At 41.2% G+C, this 24456-nt stretch overlaps 1 protein-coding gene across 1 annotated transcript in view; it reads left to right on the top strand.

Annotated features, from left to right (window-relative positions):
• Positions 1 to 11871: 11871 nt before the first annotated feature.
• SMCHD1 (structural maintenance of chromosomes flexible hinge domain containing 1) overlaps positions 11872 to 24456 on the top strand; it is a 70445-nt gene continuing 57860 nt past the window's right edge. The window contains exons 1-3 of the mRNA XM_039706261.1: positions 11872 to 12605; positions 23714 to 23789; positions 24230 to 24391. Of these exons, the coding sequence (XP_039562195.1) occupies positions 12003 to 12605; positions 23714 to 23789; positions 24230 to 24391 (841 nt within the window). The 5' untranslated portion in view covers positions 11872 to 12002. The remainder of the gene's footprint in view (positions 12606 to 23713; positions 23790 to 24229; positions 24392 to 24456) is intronic.

Genomic DNA, 24456 nt, shown 5'->3' with positions numbered 1-24456 from the left:
GAGGACAGACATTCAAATATACAAAGATAAAAACAATTTTGCAGTTGTTTAAAGGCATTTAACAGCTGACAGACAAAGAATGCTGCTTCTTAATTCTACAATATTTGAATGCAGCATGGATCCCTAGGATATACAACAAAACTTGAGTTAGATCATCTAAACACAGACTGCAGATAAAAACTGAATTGTCCAATTCTAGTTTAAAACTAGAAAATCTAATTCTGAGTTTAAAACTCAGTTGTTCTTAACATAGTGTGTGAATCTTCTAGCCCTGGTACAAGTATTTTGTTTCAGATATGATAATGATGACATTATTTAAGCTTCTAACTTTCTGTTCCTTTTTTATACTCCAGTATTCTAATTTGACAGCTAGAAAAGTCTTCTGATGGGTGGGAAGGTTTTATGCTTTCTTTTGTTGTCCTCTTTTCTCTTACCTTTACAGACTTATTTTTTCTTTTCTGTAACAAACTAGTCTTTACTACATCCCAGTTCCTTCTCTTCAGTTTTTTCCTTTTGTGATCTCTTTAACGTTTTTGTTATCTAAAGCGACGTAGCTTTAGATAATCTAATGGAGCAAAACTACAAGCCATAGATGAGAAACACGTTCCTTTAAACTATGTGCTTATTTAGTGGCTATGCTGTCTTTTGAATCCCCCATACCTGTTTATCTCTGCTTCTACAACTGATCTTGTGTTTTTAGCATCTGTATGTTCCTTGCCATGTGCAGTAGTCAGTTGATTAAATGAGAGCAAAATAAATGGCATTTCCAAGGGCCCTAATGAAGGTGGGTCAAAGAATCAAAGTCACAATGCCTTTGCTTAATGCGCTGGCCAATGTAATATTCTGAAATTAAAGTAGTCCAAATAATAATAGTTTAAAAAAATCATGTCAGTAACATTGGTAATGTGTTTTTGTTATTGGTCTGTATGTCAGTTAAGCTAAACTGCCTGTAGAACCACCTCAAATTTGGATCTAGGTTCTGTAAAATACTATGGGGCTGTGTGTTGTAATCTAACAGATCAACATCAGCCAATGCTTACTAGGTACTATGTCTTCAGAATTTAAAAATTGAGGTAATTTTTTAATCCTTGTTCAACATGTTTTCTCTGTGATATTGAAAGGCAGTTATTTTTGATTTGTGATCTGGAATATGGCTTCTAAATTTAGGCAGTAGGCACTAGAACATAATTACTGCTCTTGATTTTGGTTTTGTTTCTTTATTGGAATATAAAGTCTTAATGAGAAAGTACCACGGCACCTGTACATTTCAGTAGTATGAGTCATTTGTAAATGCTGGCTCTTGTATGGATACAGTTGCCTCATTCAGTGCTAGTGTACCTTTTGTACAGTTTAATGTGTCAATTTTTGTATTCTTACACTCAATAAAATTTATGCCTGTTTCTATAAAAGACTGATTCTTACTGCAAGTGTAGAAATATGACAAAATCCCAATCATCTGACTTTCCTTGAGGAAATAGATAATAATTTTAGCAGCAGATACTAATTCCCTGGCTCTCCTTGCTGTTGAACGTGCATTGTGTAGGGGAAAATAAAATACAGAAACATCTTCATGTAACTTTTAGAGGAATAAAAATTGCTTTAACCTTTTTAAAAACAGATGGCTTTTTAAAAATTCCTAGGAACATAGGGCCAAGCTGCTTTGACAATGATTTATGTAGTGTTCTTTTGGCATTAATCTCACCAACCATCCTTTTGCTGTCTTCATATTACATAAGTATTTCCTTTACATGACCACTCTTGCATCTGCTTTATTATTATTATTTAGATATAAAAAATAACACTTGATGCTGTAGAAGCATGCTGGAAGTCTGTAGCTTTCTTCTTTTCTCTAGGGTATGTTGCTTTTTTCATATTTTGTTGTCAGAAACTCCTCACCATCAAGAATGTGGTAATTCTTTTTTTGGAGTATTTCTTGAGTGCATCCTGTAGATTCATTCAGGTTGGAAAGGGTTTCTAATTTCACTGAGTGAAACTGTTAATCCAACACTGCCCAGTCCACCACTCAACCATGTCTGTGAGTGCTAAATCCTCATGACTTGTAAATGCCTCCAGGGCTGGTGATTCAACCACTTCCTTGAGCAGCCTGTTCCAAATCTTGACAACTCCTACTGTGAAAAAACTTTTCCCAATAGCCTATTTAAACCTCCTCTGCTGCAACCTGTGCCTGCTCAGGCTTTAACTTTGCAGTGTCTTATACGAGGCTTCTGCAATGCTCTTTATTGGTTTTGCCAACATAAAGCATGGCATGCCAATGCAAGCCTTTAATTCTGAGCTGGGTAACAATTTGTGCTCTGTGGTTCTGCAATACTTCCAAGAGTTTGCCTGCTCTGGCCTTTTATGGGAGCTCTCATCCCTGTTCCAACTTCTGTGGTAGAATTAAAAAAAAACAGCTGTATTTTATGTTCTTTTTTGAAAGAGTAAGAGGGGAAAAGTCAATAGCCGAAGACATTCCCTTTTCAGTAACAGGGGCAACTCCCTCAGTGCAATGGTCTGGTAAAAAAGGAAGACTCTGGTCTCCCATGCCAAATGATTCTGAAGCAATGGAGATTTGGTTAACAAGGGTATTGCCTATTCATTCCTAATCTACAGGTTATTTGGTATTCAAGTATTTTGAGCTCTGCAAACAATCTGAAGAGACTATATATAATCTCCTCTTTGGGGTGCACTTGTTTGCTTTAACTGGAAACCTTCATGTGTCCTTTAGAGCCAGTTAACCTTCCTCTTTTGGCAGGAGTACAGAACAGGGAATTTACCTGTTTTTTCAATACTTCCTGTCTACAGATTATTGGCTGTGAAAAGGTCCTGCTATGATGAAATCATGTATCATTGAGTCTTTTTTGCTTGCAAAGCTCTCCATCATATAGGGCTATTGAATCTTCATCAGGATTTTACATTTTAAGTGCTTGTTGGAAGTTTTGATGGTATTCATTCCTTTTTAAGAAATGGAAGAAGCACAGAAGAAACAATGGCTTCAGTGTCCTCCACTGGGTGAGGGATTATCAATGTCTTAGCCAGTATCATATCTAAAGGAGCTGCACTGACATCTTCAGTCCTCTATCAGGAGATTCACAGAGACCAATCACTCAGCCTGAGGAAACTTAATTTCACAGGTTGGGGCTTTTTTTCTTTTTTTCTTTTTTTTTTTTTTTTTTAGGACTTCATCTCTTTATAGGATTTTTCTAGACATGACAGATGCCAGGTCTGTTGTCCACTACTGCCCACTGGAGAGTGGACCTTTTGTGAACCCTGACTGATAAAGTTCTATCAGTCCCAGTATCTGCCTGAGGTAGACAGGATCACATGTCTGTCTACAGGACGATTTGTTGCACTGTCCCTCCATTACAGAAGGTCTTATCAACAGCTTCATGATAACAAGGAGCCTTTGTGATGTGTGGTCTGTATGTTGTTTTCCCTAGCACCTCATACATGAGACCACAGTTTTAATTGGCAGTGACCTGATAAGCATTTTAGTCTCAAGAACCCTTTGCACAAGGCAAAGATTTAAAAGCATGTCTTTTACTCTAATTTCACCTCCAAAGAAAAACTTACTGGTCTGGCAAGACACCAAAGCAGAAGAAAAGGTGATGGAATGTGTGTAAGTATTTTGAAACAAGCGAGATGTAATTTTATTTCACTTTTCCTATAAAGATTCAGAATAGTGCTCGCCTTTGTATTGGTAGAAGTCATGTGGTTCTGAGAACACTGAACACTAGCACAGTCATGCATACCATGGCTGATATGCCCAGCTGAAAGGCATTCACTATTCTGCCTGGAAAAGAGCATCTGGAGTTACTAGTTCTAATTATCTGGAAGGTCTTGATTAGCAATGGAAATTACATGACATTTGAAATGCAGAGTGGACACCAAATAATGGGGTCTGCTTGACTGCTGCTGGGTAGTGACTTACTATCTTCTTCCCCCCTCCCAAGGGTTAGGCCATCACTTGTAACAAAGTCATAAGGAAAGCTGCAGAGTTGAGTCACACAAGACAAGAAAGGAGAAAACAGTCAGGGTTGCACAGATCACACAAATAGGTATTTTAAGAGAAAACCACTCACTTGAAAGATATAGAATTGTAAAGGTATAAACAAGAAATCAAGGAATGACAATTCAGCATTAATGAGGATCTCTTCCAGCAGTTACTGGATGGTTTGATTCTGCAGAAGCTACTCCTCAGGTCTTTTATTATGGATGCTGAGAACACAAATACTTAGCCTAGAAGCTCCTTAAATACCATCTGTCTTTTGTGTGTGCTTGTATGGGGTTTGCATGGCCAGGTTTTGGTTTCAGGGGGACTACAGGGGTGACTTCTGTGAGAAGCTGCTGAAGGATTCTTCCATCTCCAGCAGATCCAACATCCAAGGCAGCTCCGAGATGGACGTGCCGCTGACCAAGGCTGGGCCAATCAGAAATGGTGGCAACACCTCTGTGATAACATATTTAAGAAGAAAAAAGTAAAGGTCATTGTATAGCAGAAATTGTAGCCAGAGAACAGCAGAGTGAGAATATGGGACAGGAATTCAGGGGGACTACAGGGGTGACTTCTGTGAGAAGCTGCTGAAGGATTCTTCCATCTCCAGCAGATCCAACATCCAAGGCAGCTCCGAGATGGACGTGCCGCTGACCAAGGCTGGGCCAATCAGAAATGGTGCCAACACCTCTGTGATAACAAGAAAAAAGTAAAGGTCATTGTACAGCAGAAATTGTAGCCAGAGAACAGCAGAGTGAGAATATGGGACAGGAACAACTCTGTTAACACCAGCCAAGGCTGGGCCAATCAGAAATGGTGGCAACACCTCTGTGATAACCTATTTAAGAAGAAAAAAGTAAAGGTCATTGTATAGCAGAAATTGTAGCCAGAGAACAGCAGAGTGAGAATATGGGACAGGAACAACTCTGTTAACACCAAGTCAGTGGAAAAGGAGGGAAGGGAGGTTCTCCAGGTCTGAGATTCCTCTGCAGCCCACGGTGAGAGCCATGCTGAAGCAGGCTGTCCTCCTGCAGCCCACAAAGGTCCACGGGGATACTGAGATCCACCTGCAGCCCATGGAAGAGACCAACACCAGAACAGGTGGATGCCCAAGACAAGGCTGTGAACACATGGGAAACCCATGCTGGAATAGGCTCCTGCCAGGGACCTGTGCAGAGAGGAGCCCACACTGGAGCAGGTTTCGTGCTATGACTAGTGACCCTATGGGGGCCCACACTGGAGTAGGCTGTGCCTGGAGGAGTTCACACTGTGAAAAGGTGACCTACATTCCAGAAGTTTGCAGACAACTGTTTCCTGTGGAAGGGACCCCACACTGGAGCAGGGGAAGGACTCATCTTACTGATCAGCATCAGGAATAATGTGAACTGACTATAATCCCCATTCCCTGTCTCCTTGTGCCAGTGAGCGGAGGAGATAGCTCAGAGCTGAGAAGGAGAGAAGTGTGGTGAGAAGGTGTTTTTAAGGTTTATTTTACTTCCCATTTTACTTCTTACCTGCTTGGATTCAGTTAGTAATAAATTCAATTAATATCCCCAATTGGGAGTGTGTTTTGCCCCTGACAGTATTTGGTGAGTGATCTCTCCCTGGCCTTATCCCAGCCCATGAATTCATTGCATTTTCTCTCCCCTGCCCAGCTACAGAGGGGAGCAAGAGACCACCTTTGGTGGATGCCTGGCATCCAGCCAGCATCAACCCACCACAGTGCTACAACAAAAACTGTGTGATACATCCTTGAAGAATTTCTGCATGGCTAAACACGCCCATAGTGACAAAGACAGGGCAATGGTTACTGTGTGACCGTCCCAAAATCTGGAGTACGAGGCAATGACATGCAGAGACATATCACAAATAACTAAGCAGTTAATTGGGGTTGCCTGGGCTTTCTTGGAGTTCATAGTGCCACTGGTAATAGAGCTTGTGATAAAATCACTCCTTGAAAGCTCAGGAGAAAGCAGCCAGGGGAAGGGAAAGGGTAAAAAGAAGAGTGTAAATAAGAGTGTTAAAAGCAAGGTAATAGGAAGAGAAAAAGGAGGAAGCAGCCTTCCAAAAAAGAAGAAAAAAAGGGAAAAAAAAAAAAAAGGAAAGGAAATACTAGTGATGCTCAGCACACCTGGAAGACACTCAGCTAAGACCACAGAACAGCAATAGCAATGGAAAAGCATAGGGTCTTACATACAAGGCAGGATCTTCTCTCTGACAATGTATTTATCAAGTTTTCCTATTTCTTACTTATTTTACAGGAGAGAAGATCACAGACTTTTAAGACTGTGATTGGAGGGATTTCTTCAGATATGATCTTAAAAATCTTTGCAATCATAGCATCAACAGTGTTTTATTTGAACACTAACGCTTGAAGACATAAATCTTATACTGCAACAGCCTTTCCACAAATTAAAAACTGTTTTCTCCCAATGTACATTTGCATATCCATCTTCTCATGTATTTGTTCAAGAATCATTCACTTTTTTTTTGTCTACAGAGGAAGAATGTTTTTAAGGTTTAGTACATCCTTATTAATTTCCCATGAGAAAGTTGACTCTGAAACTCACAAGGTGCAGTGGATTGCCATCAGACTTATTTCATAACCACTGAATATTTGGCTGCATTCATTTGCCCTTGTCAGAGGTGAATGACAAGAGTTTCTTGCTGAGAGCAGCTTCTTGCTGAGCTTTTCAGAGAAGCTCCCTGCAATTGCCATGGTTACATAGTTACATGACTATCCTAGGAGAGATGACAGGCTAAATCCTACAAGTATCCATCTAGTATGGTGTCCTCCTTCCAAATACGTCTTTGTAAATTAGTGCAAAGCACTACAATGATCAGATGGAATAACTTGTTTTCCAACTTAAACTCTTCCTACTCAGTAATATTTGAATATTTTATTCTAAAGCCAAAGTATATGATTTGTATGTCTCCTGGGAATAATTCAATTCTTAATTTTTCTAGTTTTTTATCTCTTTTCTATTCACAGGATTCCCTCAAATAGTTACATGACTATCCTAGGAGAGATGACAGGCTAAATCCTACAAGTATCCATCTAGTATGGTGTCCTCCTTCCAAATACGTCTTTGTAAATTAGTGCAAAGCACTACAATGATCAGATGGAATAACTTGTTTTCCAACTTAAACTCTTCCTACTCAGTAATATTTGAATATTTTATTCTAAAGACAAAGTATATGATTTGTATGTCTCCTGGGAATAATTCAATTCTTAATTTTTCTAGTTTTTTATCTCTTTTCTATTCATAGGAAGAAAAATTGTTTGAAATCTCAGTAAATTATTCATTCTCATTACATATTTCATAGCTCAATCAAATGTTTTATGAAGAGATCTTCCTGTCAGTTCTGCATGTTTCTTAATATAACTCCACGTTCCTTCTTACTTTGTGAGATATACTAAAAAGTCCTGATTATCTTTCCTATTTTTATACTTTTAACCATAATATTTTCTTAGTTTGAAAATCCCAGTCATCTTAGGCATGCTTTCCACAACTATTTATAGCCTATCTGCAGTCATCAGAGCCTTTATTTCTACTGGATTTTAATGAGCATGTCACTTCATATTTTTCTTAATGAAGTAGACAATGAACAGTGAGAATTTACATGAGTTTTGCTCACAAAGCCCATCTGACAAACTTAATTTAGACCACAAGAGGTTGAACTAATGGTTTGTTGTCCCTCCCCCTTCTTCACCATCTCTCTCTCAGTTGCCTTCAATTATTAAAATTTAATTTAATCTCTTATCACATCAGTCAGGTATTTCAGAACCATGGACTGTGTTTACAGTCTTCTCAACTTGACTAAGTGGATTGTTTTTCAAAATGCTTTGTCACTAGTTGCTCACAATTTTTGTCCAGTTACTGAGAAGCAAATAAAACAATTATTAGCTAGCACTTCAGTAACCCACTTCTCTACATCTATCTTAGTTTTCATGTTATGATGATAATTCATTCTTTAATTCTATGATTTGGTTTTTGTCTCTCAGATGGCTTGGTTTTCTGAATAGTGATGCTACTGTTTCACACCTCAGTGGCTCAAATAATGATGTTCTTTTGTTTCACACCTCAGGGGTTCTCACTAAGGTATTTTTTCTAACAGGCCAGGTCAAAGGTCCATAGAGTTCTAAATCCAAGATGCCAACTCTTCTTACAAATAAAACCTTTGTTACATTAAAGAGGAACGGCATTTTTTGTTGGATCATTTGGAATTGGTAGCATTGCACCTACAAACCATATGTAGGCACTAGCATCCAGTATCACTCAATAGACCATGCCACTGCAACAAACTACTAGAGAGGCTGTGCACTTTCTTCTAGTGAAAACACAACAACTTTCATTATGTGTATACAAAATATTTACTATCTAAAAATGTCCAGCGCTGGAACTTAGTTAATATTTGCCCTCAATTAAAAATAAAAAAAAGAAATCAGACATTTAATTTATTCCTTGCACCAAAAAAAAAAATTAAATACACCCAGGATATAACAATAAACACATCTTGCACACACACACAAAAGAACCCCACTTTCCTGAGCATCATCTGAAATATCAAATTGCAAGATGAACAAATTATTGGTTACTCTACTGTTACTATTAATTTTGAAAAATAACATGATATCTGACCTTAAAATACAGTAGATAAATATAAATTCCTTTTTCCAGATAAGAAATTCTTTTTCACAGGGATGAAAATAATTATTCAGTTGCTCAAGAACAAAATACTTCATACTGCAAAATGAAAACTTTGCAACTGCAGGCATTCTTTAAACCAGCATGGAGACAGGCTGAAGGGTGAGCAACTTAATTTCATGTAAATTAAGTGCCTGCATTTCAGGTAGAAACATCCCTTCCTCCTTGCAATATTAATTTTGAAACTAGATTAAATAGTTAATCAATCAAGTTTTTTTTCCCAAAGCACTTAGCATTCCAAAATGGAAGTGCTGTCTCAAGTACAGTGTAAAATTAAATTTTGATTGATGAACTCATAAAGTAACAAGGTTTGACACACTCTTCCAAATTTCATCAGGTCATCATTTAGAGGGGTTCAGTCACAGCCCATATAAAAACTCTCAACAGACCCTTCTTCTCTGCAAATGTTCTTTATTCTCACAAAACTCCACACTGCTCAGTTCCACTATGCAATTTCCTTTCTTGTAGTCTAACTGGGCTGTAGCTATGATATTTTATGAAAAATCCTTTCCTAACATTTTTCCCCTCCTGAGAGCTGAGTGCCTCAGGAAAGAAATGTAAACAATAACTATCTGCTGCTGTGGAATGCCACAGGTGCATCTTCCATTGGTCCATGTGGATTGTTTTCAATTGATGACCAGTCACAGCCACCTGTGCCGAGGCTGTGAGCAGTCACAGGATTTTGTTATACAGTCTATTCTATTCTTGTTCTTTGTAGCCTTCTGATCGTTCTTCTCTCTCTGTTCTTTTAGTATAGTTTTAATGTAGTATTTTAGTATATTATATAATAAATCAGCCTTCTGAGAAAAATGGAGTCAAGCCTCATCCACACATGGAGCATCCACCGCAACACTGGGCCCAGAGAATGGTGGAGTCACATCCAGATGATGGCCAGTCACAAGCCGTGCTCTGCAGGGCTCAGTGCTGCAGCCTGTCCTGTTTAGTATCTTCACTGACAACCAGGTGATCAAGCAAACCCTCAGTCACTTTGCACCAAGATGTGCAGAAGCGTTGATGTGCTGGAGGGGAAGAAGTCTGCAGAGAGATCTGAACAGGCTGGGTTGATGGGCTGAGGACAATTGGCCGAGGTGCAACAAGGCCAAGTGCTGGATCCTGCCCTTGGGTCACAACAACCCCAGGCAGTGCTACAGGCTTGGGGAAGAGTCACTGGGAAGCTGCCCAGAGGAAAAGGACCTGGGGGTGATGGTTGGCAGCAGCTGAACCTGAGCCAGCTGTGCCCAAGTGGCCAAGAAGGCCAATGGCATCCTGGCCTGGATCAGCAACAGTGTGTCCAGCAGGACAGTGTCCCCTGTACTGGGCACTGGTGAGGCCACACCTCAAATCATGTGTTCAGTTTGGGTCCCTCACTCCAGGAAGGACATGGAGGTGCTGGGGCATGTCCAGAGAAGGGCAATGGAGCTGGTGAAGGATCTGACACACAAGTCTTACGAGAAAGAGCTGAAGGTGCTGGGGTTGTTTAGCCTGGAGAAAAGGAGGCATGGGAGAGGCCTTATCTCTCTTTACAACCACCTGCAAGGAGGCTGTAGCCATGTAGTAGTCAGTCTCTTCTCCCAAAACACAAGCAGCAGGACAAGAGGATATAGCCTCAATCTGTGAGAAGAGCTGAGGGTGCTGGGGTTGTGTAGCCTGGAGAAAAGGAGGCATGGGAGAGGCCTTATCTCTCTTTACAACCACCTGCAAGGAGGCTGTAGACATGTGGTGGTCAGTCTCTTCTCCCAAAACACAAGCAGCAGGACAAGAGGATATAGCCTCAATCTGTGCCAGGAGAGGTTGAGGTTGGGCTTCAGGAAGACTTTCTTTACTGAAGGGGTGGTAAAGCATTGGAAAAAGCCGTCTAGGGAAGTGGTAAAATCCCAGTCCTTGGAAGTGTTCAAAAGGCAAGATTTTTTTGTTATTCATTTGTCGCCTCTATTTATTTATAAACCTCCCCTATATGCTGTCACAATCCTTTCCTCAAAACCAAGACTCCTTGAAACAGAATCAGCTACACTTTGGTGAGGGTTGGATGAGTGGACAGTGGGGTAGATTGAGAACTGGGCGACTGGCAGAGCCCAGAAGGTCATGATCAGTGGCACAGAGTATATTTGGAGGCCTGTCGTTAGTGTTGTCCCCCAAAAGTCAATACTGGGTCCAGTACTGTTTAACTTGTCCATCAATGAGTTGGATGAAGGGACAGAGGCCTCCTCAGCAAGTTAACTGGTGACACAAAGCTGGGAGGAGTGGCTGATACCCCAGAGGGCTGTGCCACCCTTCAGAAGGACCTCAACAGGGTCGAGAAATGGAAAAAGAACCTCCTGAAGTTCAACCAAGGTATACAAAGTTTCTGGCAAGGGAAGAATAACCCCCTGCACCAGCAGAAACTGGGGGTCGACCTGCTGGAAAGCAGCTCTGCAAAGAAGAACCTGGTGATCCTGGTGGACAACAAGCTGTCCACGAGCCAGCAGTGCCCTTGTGGCCAAGAAGACCAATGGGATCCTGGGGTATGTTAGGAAGAAAGCATCACTAACAGGTCAAGGAAGGTGATCCTACTCCTCTGTTCAACCCCAGTGGGGCCACAATTGGTGTTCTCTGTCCAGTTCTGGGCTCCTCAGTACAAGATATGGAGCTCCTGCCGTGAATATAATGGAGGGCAACAAGACAATTAAGGGACTGGAGCGCCTCTCTTACGATGACAGATTTGGGCCTGTTCAGCCTCAGGAAGAGACAAGTGAGAGTATCTGCACACACCAATGTGTGCAGGTATCTAAAGGGGGGTTCCAAGAGGATGGAGCCAGGCTCTCCTCCATGGTCCCAAGCAGCAGGGCAAGAGGCAAGTGGCGGAAACTGATGGACATGAAGTTCCACCTGAACAAAAGGCAGAACTTTGCTCTGCAGGTGACCGTGGACTGGAACAGATTGTCCAGAGAGGCTGTGGAGTCTCCCCCGCTGGAGACACTCAAGAACCATTTGGGCACAATTCACATTCATCCACAATTCAGGACGACCCTGCTTGAGCACAGATTTGACCGGGTGACCCACTCGCGTCGCTTCCAACCTGACCGTTCTGGGATTCTGTGAAACAACACTTGTTGAGATCCGGACTGGCCGCTTGGTTTCAAGGCAGACTTTCAGGCAGAAGCGGGATTTCACACCTCTGGCCCCTCCCTGCCCGCTGCCCGGGCTGCGCCGGGAGCGCGCCCGCCGGTGACGGGAGCGCCCCCGCCGGTCCCGCTCGCGCTGCGGGTCCCGCTCGCGCTGCCTGCGCCGCGCGCAACGGCCGGCGGGCGGCAGCACGCGCTCCCATGGCCCAGCCCGCCTGCGCTTCCTACGGCGACGATGACGACCCCGATCCCGATCCTGCTCCTGCCCCACCTGGCGGCGGAAGCGGTGCGAGGCGGAGAGCGCTAATTCATCCCGAGGTCGTATCGCCGAACCGGCGTCTTTGTTTCCAGGCCCTTCTCACCCGCCTGCCCAGCGCCCCCTCGCACCACCTCACATGGCCGGCAGCACAGCCACCGCCGTCCCTCTCCTTCTCTCCCTCCCACTTTTTTCTTCCGGGTTTCCACGGCGCCTTTTTCCTCGGCTTCCGGGCCGGCTCCGCCTCCTCCTTCCCCGGCCAGGACGTGTTTTGCCGGGCGGGGGCGCTGGCGGGCCCGGCAGCAGGAGGCGTCGCTGCCGCCATCGCTGCAGGACGGTTTCAGGCTCCTCAGCTCCCCAACATGGCAGCGGCAGCAGCGGCGGGAGGCGGCCGCGCACCTCGCAGGCCGGTGCTGCTGACCCCTCGCGGCAACGGGGACCGCACCGTGTTCCTCTTCGACCGGCGCCGGGAGCAGGCGGATCCGGACGAGAAAGTGCTCAGCTACGGCAAGGACAGCTACCGCGCTTTCCGCAGCGCCGTCTGCCAGGTACGCGGCAGGGCAGGCGGCGTCGGGCGCGGCGGTGGCGTTGTTTCACCACTGAGCGTCCGTCCCTGTGGCGCTGGGGCTGAGGGGCGGCCGGGGCGGAGCGGGGGTGTCACAGCCTGCTCGGGGGCCGCCGCCTGCCCGCCAGCTTTGTTGCCGGGATAGGTGGGCGGCCATGGCCGAGAGCCCGCGGCCGCGCCGTCGCCGTCGCCTTTCTCCCGCAGCCCGAGAGGCCGGTGCGGGGCGGCGGCGGGAGCAGCCCCTGGCGGCGGGCGGGAAGGCAGCCGCGGCCCCCCAGCGCCCCCGCGCGGGCAGCGACGCCGCGCTCCGGAGCGCGTTCGTTGTTGACGCGGTGCTTGTCGTTCGGTCACAACGCCGGCTCGGGCGTCTCGGAGGTCACTTCCAGCCTAAGGGATGTGTGGCTCTTTCTGCTCTCCAAAGTGTTGGCGATGGGCGCCGTTTCCCGTCTGCAGCGGTGGCTGCCATTTAAATACCGTGCCTGGCGGCGCCTTTGTCCTGTCGCGTGTGCTTTCGGTTCTTTTTCTCTGTCGTAACGCGAAACGAAACTTACTCCGTCCTCACAGCTCGGGGAAGTGGAGATTGTTTTCCGCGTACGAGCTGTTTACAGTAGTTTGCTGGCGCTGCCAGTGGGCATCGCCCGTTTCTGGCATGGTTTCGTTTTCTGAGCGAGGGGTATATGCCATAAACCTGTTAGCTGCCTGCACGTTTTGCCATGTGAAATGCGTAGGAAAATCAGCTCTGAATTTCTGTACTTATTTAGTCGGATAAAAAATTTAATTTTAGTTTCTTTATCCAGTATAATTTGCTCTTCGTTTTCTAGCATGTAAATTTTATTTTTTGCATATAGATGGGATATAATAAATATCTGTTTTACATTTTAATAAATAGAATTATTTCTAAATTTTATTAAAATTTATCGATTTATGAACAATATAAGTACTACCAAGTGTCACTTTTATTTGTAATACAACTATATCATGATGAAATAAATAATTAATATATGTTATAATAATTACATATAAGATACAGGCAAAATATTTATTGAGGAAAAAAACCTAAATAAGTAGTGTATAAATTGTTCTGTGTCTGGACAGTGTTTAATGTACTGGCTTCCTACTGTGATGGAAGCTTTGAATTGCCAATGTCAGCAGGGATAGCTGTCACAGAGTTCTGTGTCCAAAATGGCATAGCCATGATCTGGTAGGGTCACTGAATCTTAACGTGGAGTTATCTCCCCTGGAAGTGTCCAGAAAAGGAGTAGAGGTGGCACTTTGTGCTATGATCTGGTTTAGAGAGTGTGAAGACTTGGAAGTCTTTTTGATTCTGTGGTTCTGTACTCATAAATAAAGGGGTTGTGGAGTGTTAGCACATTCCTTTGTCTGATCAGTGCCCAATAAACAAATGAATACACTACAGTGTAGCATTCTGAGAAGCTTGACAATAGGGTGGGTTCGTGACCTTCCAAGGGTTTGTATCTCCTATGAATAATTGAGTGTTACATAATTTTCTCCAAGAATTGTCTTAATAAATACATCTGTACCTAGCAGATGAGCTTCAAGAATACTAAGTATTTTCAGTAGTTGAGGCAAATATGTACATGATGAATCTACCCCTCTTTTCTCTTAGATTTTGTAATTAATCAATGGTCTGAGTTTAACATTAATTTACAGTTTGTTCTAGAATGGAGTCTGTCTTTTCTGATTATTTTTCCATATACTGCACACTCCAGTGGCATAATGTTTCCATGCATCCTCATGGTGTGCAGTAGTTCACACAGCTTTTGGCACATTTGCAATTTTATTAAGAACTAAGCCACCATCACCAGCTGTGACAGATCTCGGGTACAAGGAGCTTGGGGGATTTTTTTACCAGAGCAATGTATTGACGTTTTGAAGTCGGAACCTTAATGCTGTTAGGCAGACTTCTTGCATGGGCAGTGGAGCGTTTGAGAAGCCTGATGCTGCAGAGCAGACCTTGCTGTGTTTGAATGTGATGCCTGTGCAGGTAAAACTTTCAAGTATAGTTTTTTAGTCTGTTTAATATCACAAGCCTTATCAGCAGTCCTGTGGCTGGTTTGGGTGTTAAGGATAACAGGGTCTGTGCTCTTACAAGCTTATGCAGCAAGAACCTCAGCTGATCATCCTCTTAGAGAAGGACCTTCTCCAATAATGTGTTTACCATCAGTGAGTGCAGTCAGAGGTGCTTCTGTCACTGCTAGTTTCAGTGTGATGACTCTCTGCACTTTGGATCTTTCATCATCTGATATGTGGGACATACGACTCTGAAAGGATGCTGAGACAGGTGGATTGGCATGACCTGTAAATGTTGATGCAGTGAAAACTGGACAGGCAGAGGGTTGGGATGTTTGCTGTCTCATGTCTCCCACACCAACAATATACAAGTTCTAGGACTTCTTGAAGAGCATTCTGGCATCTCAGTGCTCCAAGAGCTTTTGTGTTTCTCTGAGTGTTGTAATCCAAAGTTCTCAATTTCTGGTATCTTGAAAGTTGCAACTAATTACTTTTAGGAGAAAGTGATGAGTGGGTTCACAGGCTTGGGACAGACTTTGATGAAAGCTCAGGAAGAACGATTCTTTTGTTAAGCGCACTAGGTTCGTGGTGCTGAAAACGCGGCAGGGAAGTGACGAAAGCTCAGGAAGAACGATTCTTTTGTTAAGCGCATTTTGAGTTGGTTCAAACTAAGGTGAAGTGGAATGTTGTATTCACTTGTAGTCACTTAAAGCTGTTAGGCACTGTCAGACTGCTTGATTGGGCAGATACCGAGTATGCAGCAGTGTGGTTTCTGCTGGTCTCCTGTCTGGTGGCTCAGCCTCAGTGCAGGCTCAGCTTTCAATGGACTGTGATTGGCAATTTGTCATGGAACTGAATGATGTGACTGTAGCAGCGGAGGCGCTCCCACGTGGTCATGGCTGACAAGGATACCAGAAATAATAAGTTGTTGGAACTATTTGCATTGTGAACATCTTCCTATGGCACAAGAGGATTCTTCTGGATAGAACTGGATCTGTAGGAGTCAAAACCTACAAAAATTATGAAATTAAACCTGATTGTGATATCTGATGATTCTGAGTTGAAAATACTTAAGTACCTGAAGGCATGGGCTTAGGCTTCTACTTCTGAGATTAGGGGTTTTTAAAATAATGTATAGAGAAGGTATTTTCTCGTTTGTGGAGCAAAATTGATTCAACCACTTCAGAGGTTGATTTAGGAGCTTATGTGTATTGTGTCTGTTGTCATATAAAATATTTCTCTATTATTACTAAAGTATTCTTAATTAATTTTTGAAATTTTGGGGCGTCTTTTTAAGCAAATGTTTGGGTTTTTTTACTATCCCCTAAGCAGTTAATGCATGTTTGTGTGGTTGGAAGTGGCTTTATATACTGATAAATTAGCCTTTTATTCTCAGTGTTGCAGGAGGGAAGATTTAGGGAAGAAATATTATAACAGGGTGGAGCTTATATGGTCTTCGTTCTTCATCCTTGTAGTGATCAATCCTAAGCAGAAACCTCTTAATTAAGAATAATGCTAGCTTGAGTATTCCATTTGTGCCCATGTGGAGCAGTCCTATAATTTCAGTCTACAGAACTGTGAAGTTTTGAGGTGACTAAGTGGGTTCAATATTGTGTTTTGTTTCTTCTTGGCAGTACTGTTTCTTGTGCTACTTATTGTCTTCTGCTGGGTCTGTGCCCCACTGCTTGTCCTGATGTTTAGAGGATAATTCAAAAATACTTAGTAGCATTAAGCAGAATGGAGCTAAACTGTTGGCATCTAATGTGAGATTCCTTGCTCACGTTATCCAGGGGCAGAGTGGAGCTGGACCACTTCAGTTTGTTGCTGAGATGGCAGAAATCCTTCAGGCACTTAGAGAGGTCATGCTCCTTTTAGAGCAGAAAATGTCTGTGCTGGAAAACCTGCACAGAAATTTGCCATTTTTTTTTTTGTTTTTTTTTTTGGTTTTTTTTGTTGTTTTTTTTTTTTTTTTTGAGAGGCTTTGAGGTGAAGCTAATCTCCGAGGATAATATTATAATGCTTGTATTGTGCTTCAGCTACCAGTCTGAACAGAGTAATGGTAGTAAGATTAGGGTTACTACTTGTATAGGAACCAAGCTCATTGGTGAATTAGTTCTTCTGAAACTTCTTCTCATTGTTGTGATCTCCTAAAAAAACCCAAACCCATAGATATGTAATCTGTATAAAAAGTAAATATCTGTAATTGAAATAGTTACTCAAAAAACAGGTATCACAGTAAAACAAAGTTTTTTGCTTTTAATCTTTTGTCACATCTTTTGTTGAGCTTCCCATTGTATCCTAACCTGTCTACTTGCTATTTAAATAATTATTTTTCCAATCCACCCAAATGAATTCCATGTCTCAATGAGCCAAGAAGCAGAAAAAGATATTAAGATGGTGTATGGAAAATAAGCATAAGTGTAGTATCAAATCAAGACAAGAAATAAGTGAATTTTTGGTGAATATTTGCTTAACAATGCGTAATAAATGTATAATTAAATTGTTTACAGTCAAAGAAAAATATTAGGAACTTTTTCAAGTTTGTATCACCAAAACATCATTCTGAATAAATGCTTAATAGCGATACTTCCATTAATGATTAAATCAGTCCATCTTGCAATAATTTTATTTTTGTATTTTAAGCCCTGTGTTTGTTTAGCAATTCTCTATAACCAGAAACTAAAAATATATGTATTTTAAACATGCTGTGCATACGCAAAGCAAGTTTCTCTTTGATGTTTAAAGACACTGTTGGAAATACTGTAAGATGCAGCAATGCTGTAAGTTTTTTCCAATACGATCACACTGTATTTCAGACTTCACTGAAATTGTTACTCATGTTTGGTGGGAAGAATGCAGTTTGCCTACATTTGTGCACTTAAGTACAGCCTTATGTGTATCACTTGATTTGGGAAGCTGAGTGGCTTGTCGGTTCCTGGCTGGTCAAATTTGAGTGTTGTCAACACAGTCAGATGAAGAGTATCAGCAATCTTTAGGATTAGTTATCCAGGTGTAGCTTTTAAAGTGACTGAATGTTTTTTTGTTTTGAAGAGTGGTTTCTGAATTTTTGTTTCTTTAACAAGTGGTGCCATATTTTGGTAGGAGAAGCGGGCATGAAGTTAATGTTAAAATTTTGGCTGATAGCTGCACTGAGTATTTGTGATTGTGATTTCAGACATGGTAGTTTGTGAAGGTCTTGTGGAAGTTACTGTCTAGACTCAGACTAAGTCTAGTAACATGCTCTTTGTAGAAATTCTGGGGTCCCAAGCTTCTTTCTGCTTGCTAAAAGTTGCAAATCTTGAAAAGATGTCTGAGTTAACACATCATTCTGGACAAATGCACTTGTGACTTCTGTATAGATCTTGTGTCATACAGTTTCTCTTTTCTTTTTTTCACTTTCTCCATCAAAATTGTGGTAAAACTTTAAGAAACCTCAAAAACCTATTCTATTACTGAATCTTGTGATACATAGCAATGTTCTAAATGTTTCTGTTCAACTCTTAGTTCTTAACTTCTTTTATTGATCACTTTTTGTAAATATTTAGAAGTGTATCAACTGAACTTCTGAAAGTAGTGAAGCTTTTAAGTGTGACAGAGGAAAAGGACCTTGAAGTTCTGCAAATGTTCTCCTCTGTAATTTGTTCTTTAGATGGAGATGGTGCTGTCAATAAAGGATGGTTGGAAAATATTTTAAAGTGTTAGTTGCTAGTTTTTGTCTGCAGATAGTCTATAAAAACCATTTGTCCAGAAGATATGGGCTCCTGTGTATTTCTGTAATATATAAATTTTTGCTTTTAGCTCTAAGAAATGCTTAGAAATAATTTCTACCTTTATTTTTAATTTCAGCTACATTTCTAGAGACTTTTGGATTCCTCTTTCTGTTGGTGTCCAAAGATGTTATAAGTTTGTGTTCTGACATTAGGGAAGCTTCTTGAGATTATGATTAGAGATGGCTGTTACCATCCTTGCCCTCCTACCATGAGTGCTTAGTCCCAGGTCCTCAGCAAGTTGTCATCATGTTGGGAACTGTCCTAACAGTAAATTGGAAAAGTTTCTTTGATTAGCATTCTTATGTGGCACATACAGTTGTTCTCATTTACTTCTGGCAAGGTCCCCACTTAATCTTTTCATATTTTAGTTTTCATATCTGCTACTTCTATTAATTACCTTAATATTATAAAGTTGTATGAATAGTTGAGAGAGATGATACAAAACACAGTTCTTGGCTTGAAAATCTGGGATTTGAGAATGAACTAGTTTCCCTTAAATGAGTACTGTCATTTCATCCATTTGTTGATCTAAGAGATTTCTCTCAATTTGGACTGATAAATGTTCTTTAAATGGGCTAATTAACTGATAAATGCATGTCTTTCAGATGATAATTTGGTAAGTGGCATATTTGGGATATTTAGTTAACAGAGCAAAATTACAGAAGGCTACAGGCTTCTCAGTGTTTGGATGTGGCTCTTAGCTTCATTTTTTCAATTTCTTGGACAAGTTTTTGTAAAGGAGCTGCTGGATCAATTTGAAATACTTAAAAAGCTATATTGCCTTTTGCCATGTTGGGTAGCTCAGTGTATAACTGTGAAGGAGAGCATTGAAAATCCCATCATCAGATTTCTTTACGTTTAATTAATACAGTTCACGTTCCCCTTCAGAGGTTTGTACTGGCAATACAGTTCTATCAGAAAAAGTACTTCTTGGCTGTGGAAGGCAACTCCATGTTTCTCTGTTATCCCTTGGCTGCATCACAGGCCATTTATTCTCATTATTCTCATGCACTGTCTGCTTGGATTGGTTACAGTGGGAGGATGCAGAATTTTAAGGGTACAGAAGTTGAATATTGTAGGGAACAACTGTTTGTGTTGGAAAGGTTTGGGTTCCAAGGGATTAAACGTATTTTCTGAAGATATTGTAGTTTTGGCTTCACTGTTCTACCTTTGTCATGTTGGAGAGTGTTCTGTTCCTTCAGTTTTAAAAGTCACCACCAGAAGGATCAGAGGAAGCAGGCCGATGACTGTCCTTACAGCATGTTATTTCTCCTTCTCTTACCAGCTCAAGCCTATTCATGTGACTGCAAGCTGTGGTGGTAAACTCACAAAGTTAAATATTTGCTCTTTGAACACCTTTTCCAAGGCAGATAGTAAATCCAGAGGCAAAATCTATGTTGACTTCATGCTGAGTGTTTTAGTTGGCTCAGTAGGCAGGTAAGACTTGCTCTGTGCGTGTAGATCAAGTAACAGTAAAACTTTTGAGCTTTTGTGCTCATATGCGAAAGAGAAAAGAAACAGAGGCCTGTTTGAAGAAGTGTAAGCTGCTGAGGAGTTATCTGGGTTTGAGAGATTGTGTTTTGTTTTGAGGTTTGTCAGGTTTTTTTTTCTTCGTTTATAAAGAAAACCTGTGACTGAAGTTGATACATAAAGTGAACCTTGCTTCTTGATTGACATTTAAAAGTTAAAGATATCACAGTTCATTCACACTTTGTGTCATACCTGTGAAGTGCTCTGCTGAAAGCTTCTTAGGCATGTGACATTGTCTCAAACTCCTTTAGCATTATATTAATTTCATGTCGTAAACAGCAAATTGAAAGCTACTAACTTTATTTATCATGAAACATAGGTGGTGTTCCTATGTAACTGTTCCTCCAGTTACAAGGAAGACATTTTTCTTGTTTGTACAGGCAGCTTTTTTGCTTCTGTATCATTCCATGGGTTTGAGGACTGATGTCCTGCTATGTGCAAAACAGGTTAAACTCAGGGGTTTTGTTTGTTTTTTTTTAATTGAACTTACTGTCTGTTAACACAAACTTCTAATGATTGATTGTGGGGAAAATTAATCACTTAGAGAAGTGGTGCATTTCTTTCCCCTTTTCCAAACTCATTTTCTGTCATACACCATTCTTTTCCCATTCCTAGTGTAATTTATTCATGTTCCCCCAATGCACATCTCATGGTCAATGCCCGTTCCTTTGATTAGGTAACAGGTGGTGCGAGACATCAGGGCATGTACAGGGCTTTATTCTGCTGCTCTTACTGTTTGTTTTCCTGCTATAATGAATTGCCATAGGTCTCAGCTCCATGGGAGTAGGAGGACAGAGGGGAAATTCTGTGCCCTGACATGGATCCTCCGTGGGCCTCAGCACCTTTGAGACCCTTCCTGCGCTGGTGTGGAGAACATACTCTCAATGGATCTGTCCCTGGCAATGTTTCCTGATGCATTTCCTCTGTTGCTTCTCATTTTTCTCTTCTATTACTTCCCTGATAAGTTAGAGGAGAAGTACCATGTGTCCTTCTGGTGTAAATTTGGGCAAGGAGTGAGTTATTTCCATGGCTTTGAGGGCTATCTGGAACTGGCTGTGGCTGTCTCAGGGCAATTGATTGCCTCTTCTCACACTGGTCACCCCTACACCTCTCTGACATCAAAGCCCAGCAGCATACACTCAGCATGCTTCCAAGTGTGGTTTGGCAGCTAATTTGGTTTTCAGTCAACAGCTAAGGTTGTTTTCCCAGAATATTACAATTTTGGTTTGTTGACATAATCTATACTTTTCAGGCTTTTGGTGTAATTTTTCCTCTTCGCTATGCACGTAACAGTTAATCTTTGTACCATTTTAACTGTTGCATTTGCATGTAGCAATATGTAACCAACAATGTAGGGATCCTTGCCTTTTCACAGGTCTGCCTTTCCTAGCTTCTGGATTTATTTGAAGTTTGTATCTGTTTTTTCCTCCAACATCTCTTCTGTTGTATACAAAAAGATAAAAGCTTTCACTTAGTTGTTTGAACACAGTAACCTCCAAGCATTGACTGTGCTTTCACTGTGAGTGTGCAGAGGCATTTGTGAGCATACTGATTGTACTCTTGAAGATTTTGGTGACAATAAAAGCTTCATCATGGTTGTGTGTCTGGATTGTCATAGAATAACTCACAGATTTATCATATGAATGTGTTTCTGGGTTGTCTCATAAATCTTATCAAGAAAAATCAGAGTTGTGTGCATCTTCAGTACTTAATTGGAAAAGGGCACCATGCTGGGGTGAAAAAGACATGGCAGTGAAACCTGAACTTATCAACAAAAGCTATCATGATATCTCTTACATGTACAAATCTTACTGAGAAATTGAACATTTGACCAATCATTGTCTGTCAGAACTGAATGAAAATCACCAACTGTACAAGTAAATTGCCCAGTAGAGTCACTGAAGTTCAGGAATGACCAGCAGCTTCTCGTTCTGGAAACCAGATCCACATACTGGCACAGCTGTGCAGCTGCATTGCTGTGACCTGGCATAGTGGGAGGAGACAGGGACTGGGATAACCAAGAATGTATGAGAGAGGGAGGGAGGAAGTAAAACAAGTAAGTCTTAGAAGTCTTCATAGAAATGAAGCATTCAAACTGAGTAATCCCCAAAGTTTACAAAGGATATGGCCTGTTAAACCGTGGCATGGACAAGAAAAAACAGTAATCTGCAGTCCAGACTGCCAGACTTGGTCTGTGTACCAGCTTAGTAGCTTGTGAAGTGGAAAGGACCTGATGCCAGTGGACACTGAATTGCTGGGTTCACCCAGGAAATTTAAGCATCGCCTGCCAGGCTGTTTGGGTTGCTTTGGTTGAGGCTCTCCCGTGGAATGGGGGAAGGACCAAAAGGATGAAGCTGCCCCTGCTTTCATAGCAGGCTGCTGTCTTGTACATGCACTAGCTGATCCTAATTTCTTGCTGCCTTAAAAAGTAAATACTGCACTCTTCATAAGGTTATGAGAGCAGAAAAGCTTTTGGGAGATTGAGAAAACAAGGAAGCTGTAGTTATAGCTGGAGGGAAAGATGCTTGTCTGTGCTTTCAAATGTAAAACTCTAGTTACTCTATATTAACCACTGACCTTGAATGGCACAGTAGGATGTTAGCTTTCTAAAATCCATATATTTTAATGCTTACTTTTCTTGCTCTGAGCAATTTTTATTTTTTCCTGTACAGATTTGCTATGTGGAAATTTATGTAAAGTGAGAGGTAGAATTGAAGTGATCTGAATTCAGAAGAGTTAAAAAGTATTACTCCAGGTTCTTAAGTCTGCCTGTCAGTCTCTGTGTCATCAGCATTTGTTTCACTTGCACCAAGTACTATGAGAAATTCAACATTTTTTCTAGTTTTGGTGATGGATAATAACTGTATCTTTAATGTGGTCACAGGGAGGAAGTAACTGAAATATGGAAAGTAGGCTCCTAATGAAACCATAAGTAGTGTTCAAAAGTATTTTCATGAGTAATAGGGATGGAAAGAGATGTGGGAAATGATGAGGGCAAGCTGCTGCAGATAATGCTAGAACTTCCTTCAGGGGAGAATCTGGCTAAAAGTGCATAAAGTACCTGAGTTGTCACTGCAAGACTGACTGGGTTGATGGAGTTTCAAAGACTGGAAAGGCAGGAGAAGGTACAGATATTAATTTTATTACTTTGGGAAAGAGCATCAGGGAGCAAAAATGAAAGTAAAAGTAGAAACATTTAAATGCATGTAGAAAGCAGGATAGAAAGTCTAAAGCGACAGTAAACACATTCAAAAGAAGGCATCGAAGTGACAAAGATTGTTTAGGTTCAGAAAAGTATTTTAACAGTAAAGAATTTTTCTGAAAGAAGTCTTTTTTTTTGATGTATGAATTAAGCGAAGAACAAAGTCTTTAATATCCAATGCTAAGAAATATTAGGTTGGTTTGGTGTCTCAAGAGTGCAGTTAAATATGGGACACCCTCTAGATCATAACTACTGCTGTAGCTTCACAATCTCATTCCTCTGCCTCAAGGGGGGTTATCTATAGGACAGTTCTTCCTCCTTAAAATTCCTGTTGCTCACTACAGCATATTTTATTTTATGCAGGTAAAAGTATGGACAGCTTTGGCTAAACTGAGAAGACAAGTGATTCTAAATTCAGCTGTGTTCTAAGAGATTATGTGATTACATATCAGTAGCTTGTGACAAAGTAAATAGACTGTGCCTTTTTTTGTTTTAATATATCTGAATAGTTTTTGGACTACTTAGTTATCATAACTAAATAACCTTCAATTTTTGTAGGCATTTGGCATACCTTCTGATGAAACCTTTGTTATCACCACAACAAATAGGAAGGAAATTACAGAAGATAACTTCAGTAAGTATCTTAGATGGCAAAATAATTACAGTTATTTCTTATCTTGATCGCAAAGGCCATATGATAACTGTGCTGTATGATGTACTTTCAGTTAATTACTGTATAAATCCTGTAATAGTTTGCCAAAAATTGCTTAAAAATTACTTTCACAAATGTGTTTTTGATGTATTTGTATGATGACAGTTATACTAAGCATCTCCTGTCACAGTCTGTAAATGATAGGAAAAAGTTATATGTACATAGCTGTCACCTGAGAAAACTTGCATTATAAAGCTTGGAAATGTGAAAAGGTATTAATTTAAATGTTGTTGTTAAATGCTGAGTGGGCAGCGCCTAGGACAATACGCAGATTACACGGCTAAGCCCATAATTGTTTTGAGAGCAGAAGTTGCCTGATGCAGTGCCCTTCAAAGTACTTTTATGTTTCATCTTCACTGCAGGCGAGCTTGTTCATGATGGAGTTACTTTATATCTGCTACAGTCAGTTGATCAAATGTTGCTTTTGGCAACCAAGGAACGAATTGACTTTCTGCCCCACTACGACACACTTGTCAAAAGTGGCATGTATGAGTACTATGCCAGCGAGGGCCAAAATCCTTTGCGTAAGTACCTGCAAAAGTAATCTTGTGTAAATGATGTTTATGTGAATAGAATGTGGTTATGAGCA

This window comes from Passer montanus, unplaced genomic scaffold, assembly GCF_014805655.1.
Source record: "Passer montanus isolate IOZ18808 unplaced genomic scaffold, ASM1480565v1 scaffold19, whole genome shotgun sequence".
In the NCBI taxonomy this organism is placed as follows: Eukaryota; Metazoa; Chordata; class Aves; order Passeriformes; family Passeridae; genus Passer; species Passer montanus.
Note: the sequence above shows the minus strand (reverse complement) of the source record. Positions and strands in the feature narration are given on the sequence as shown.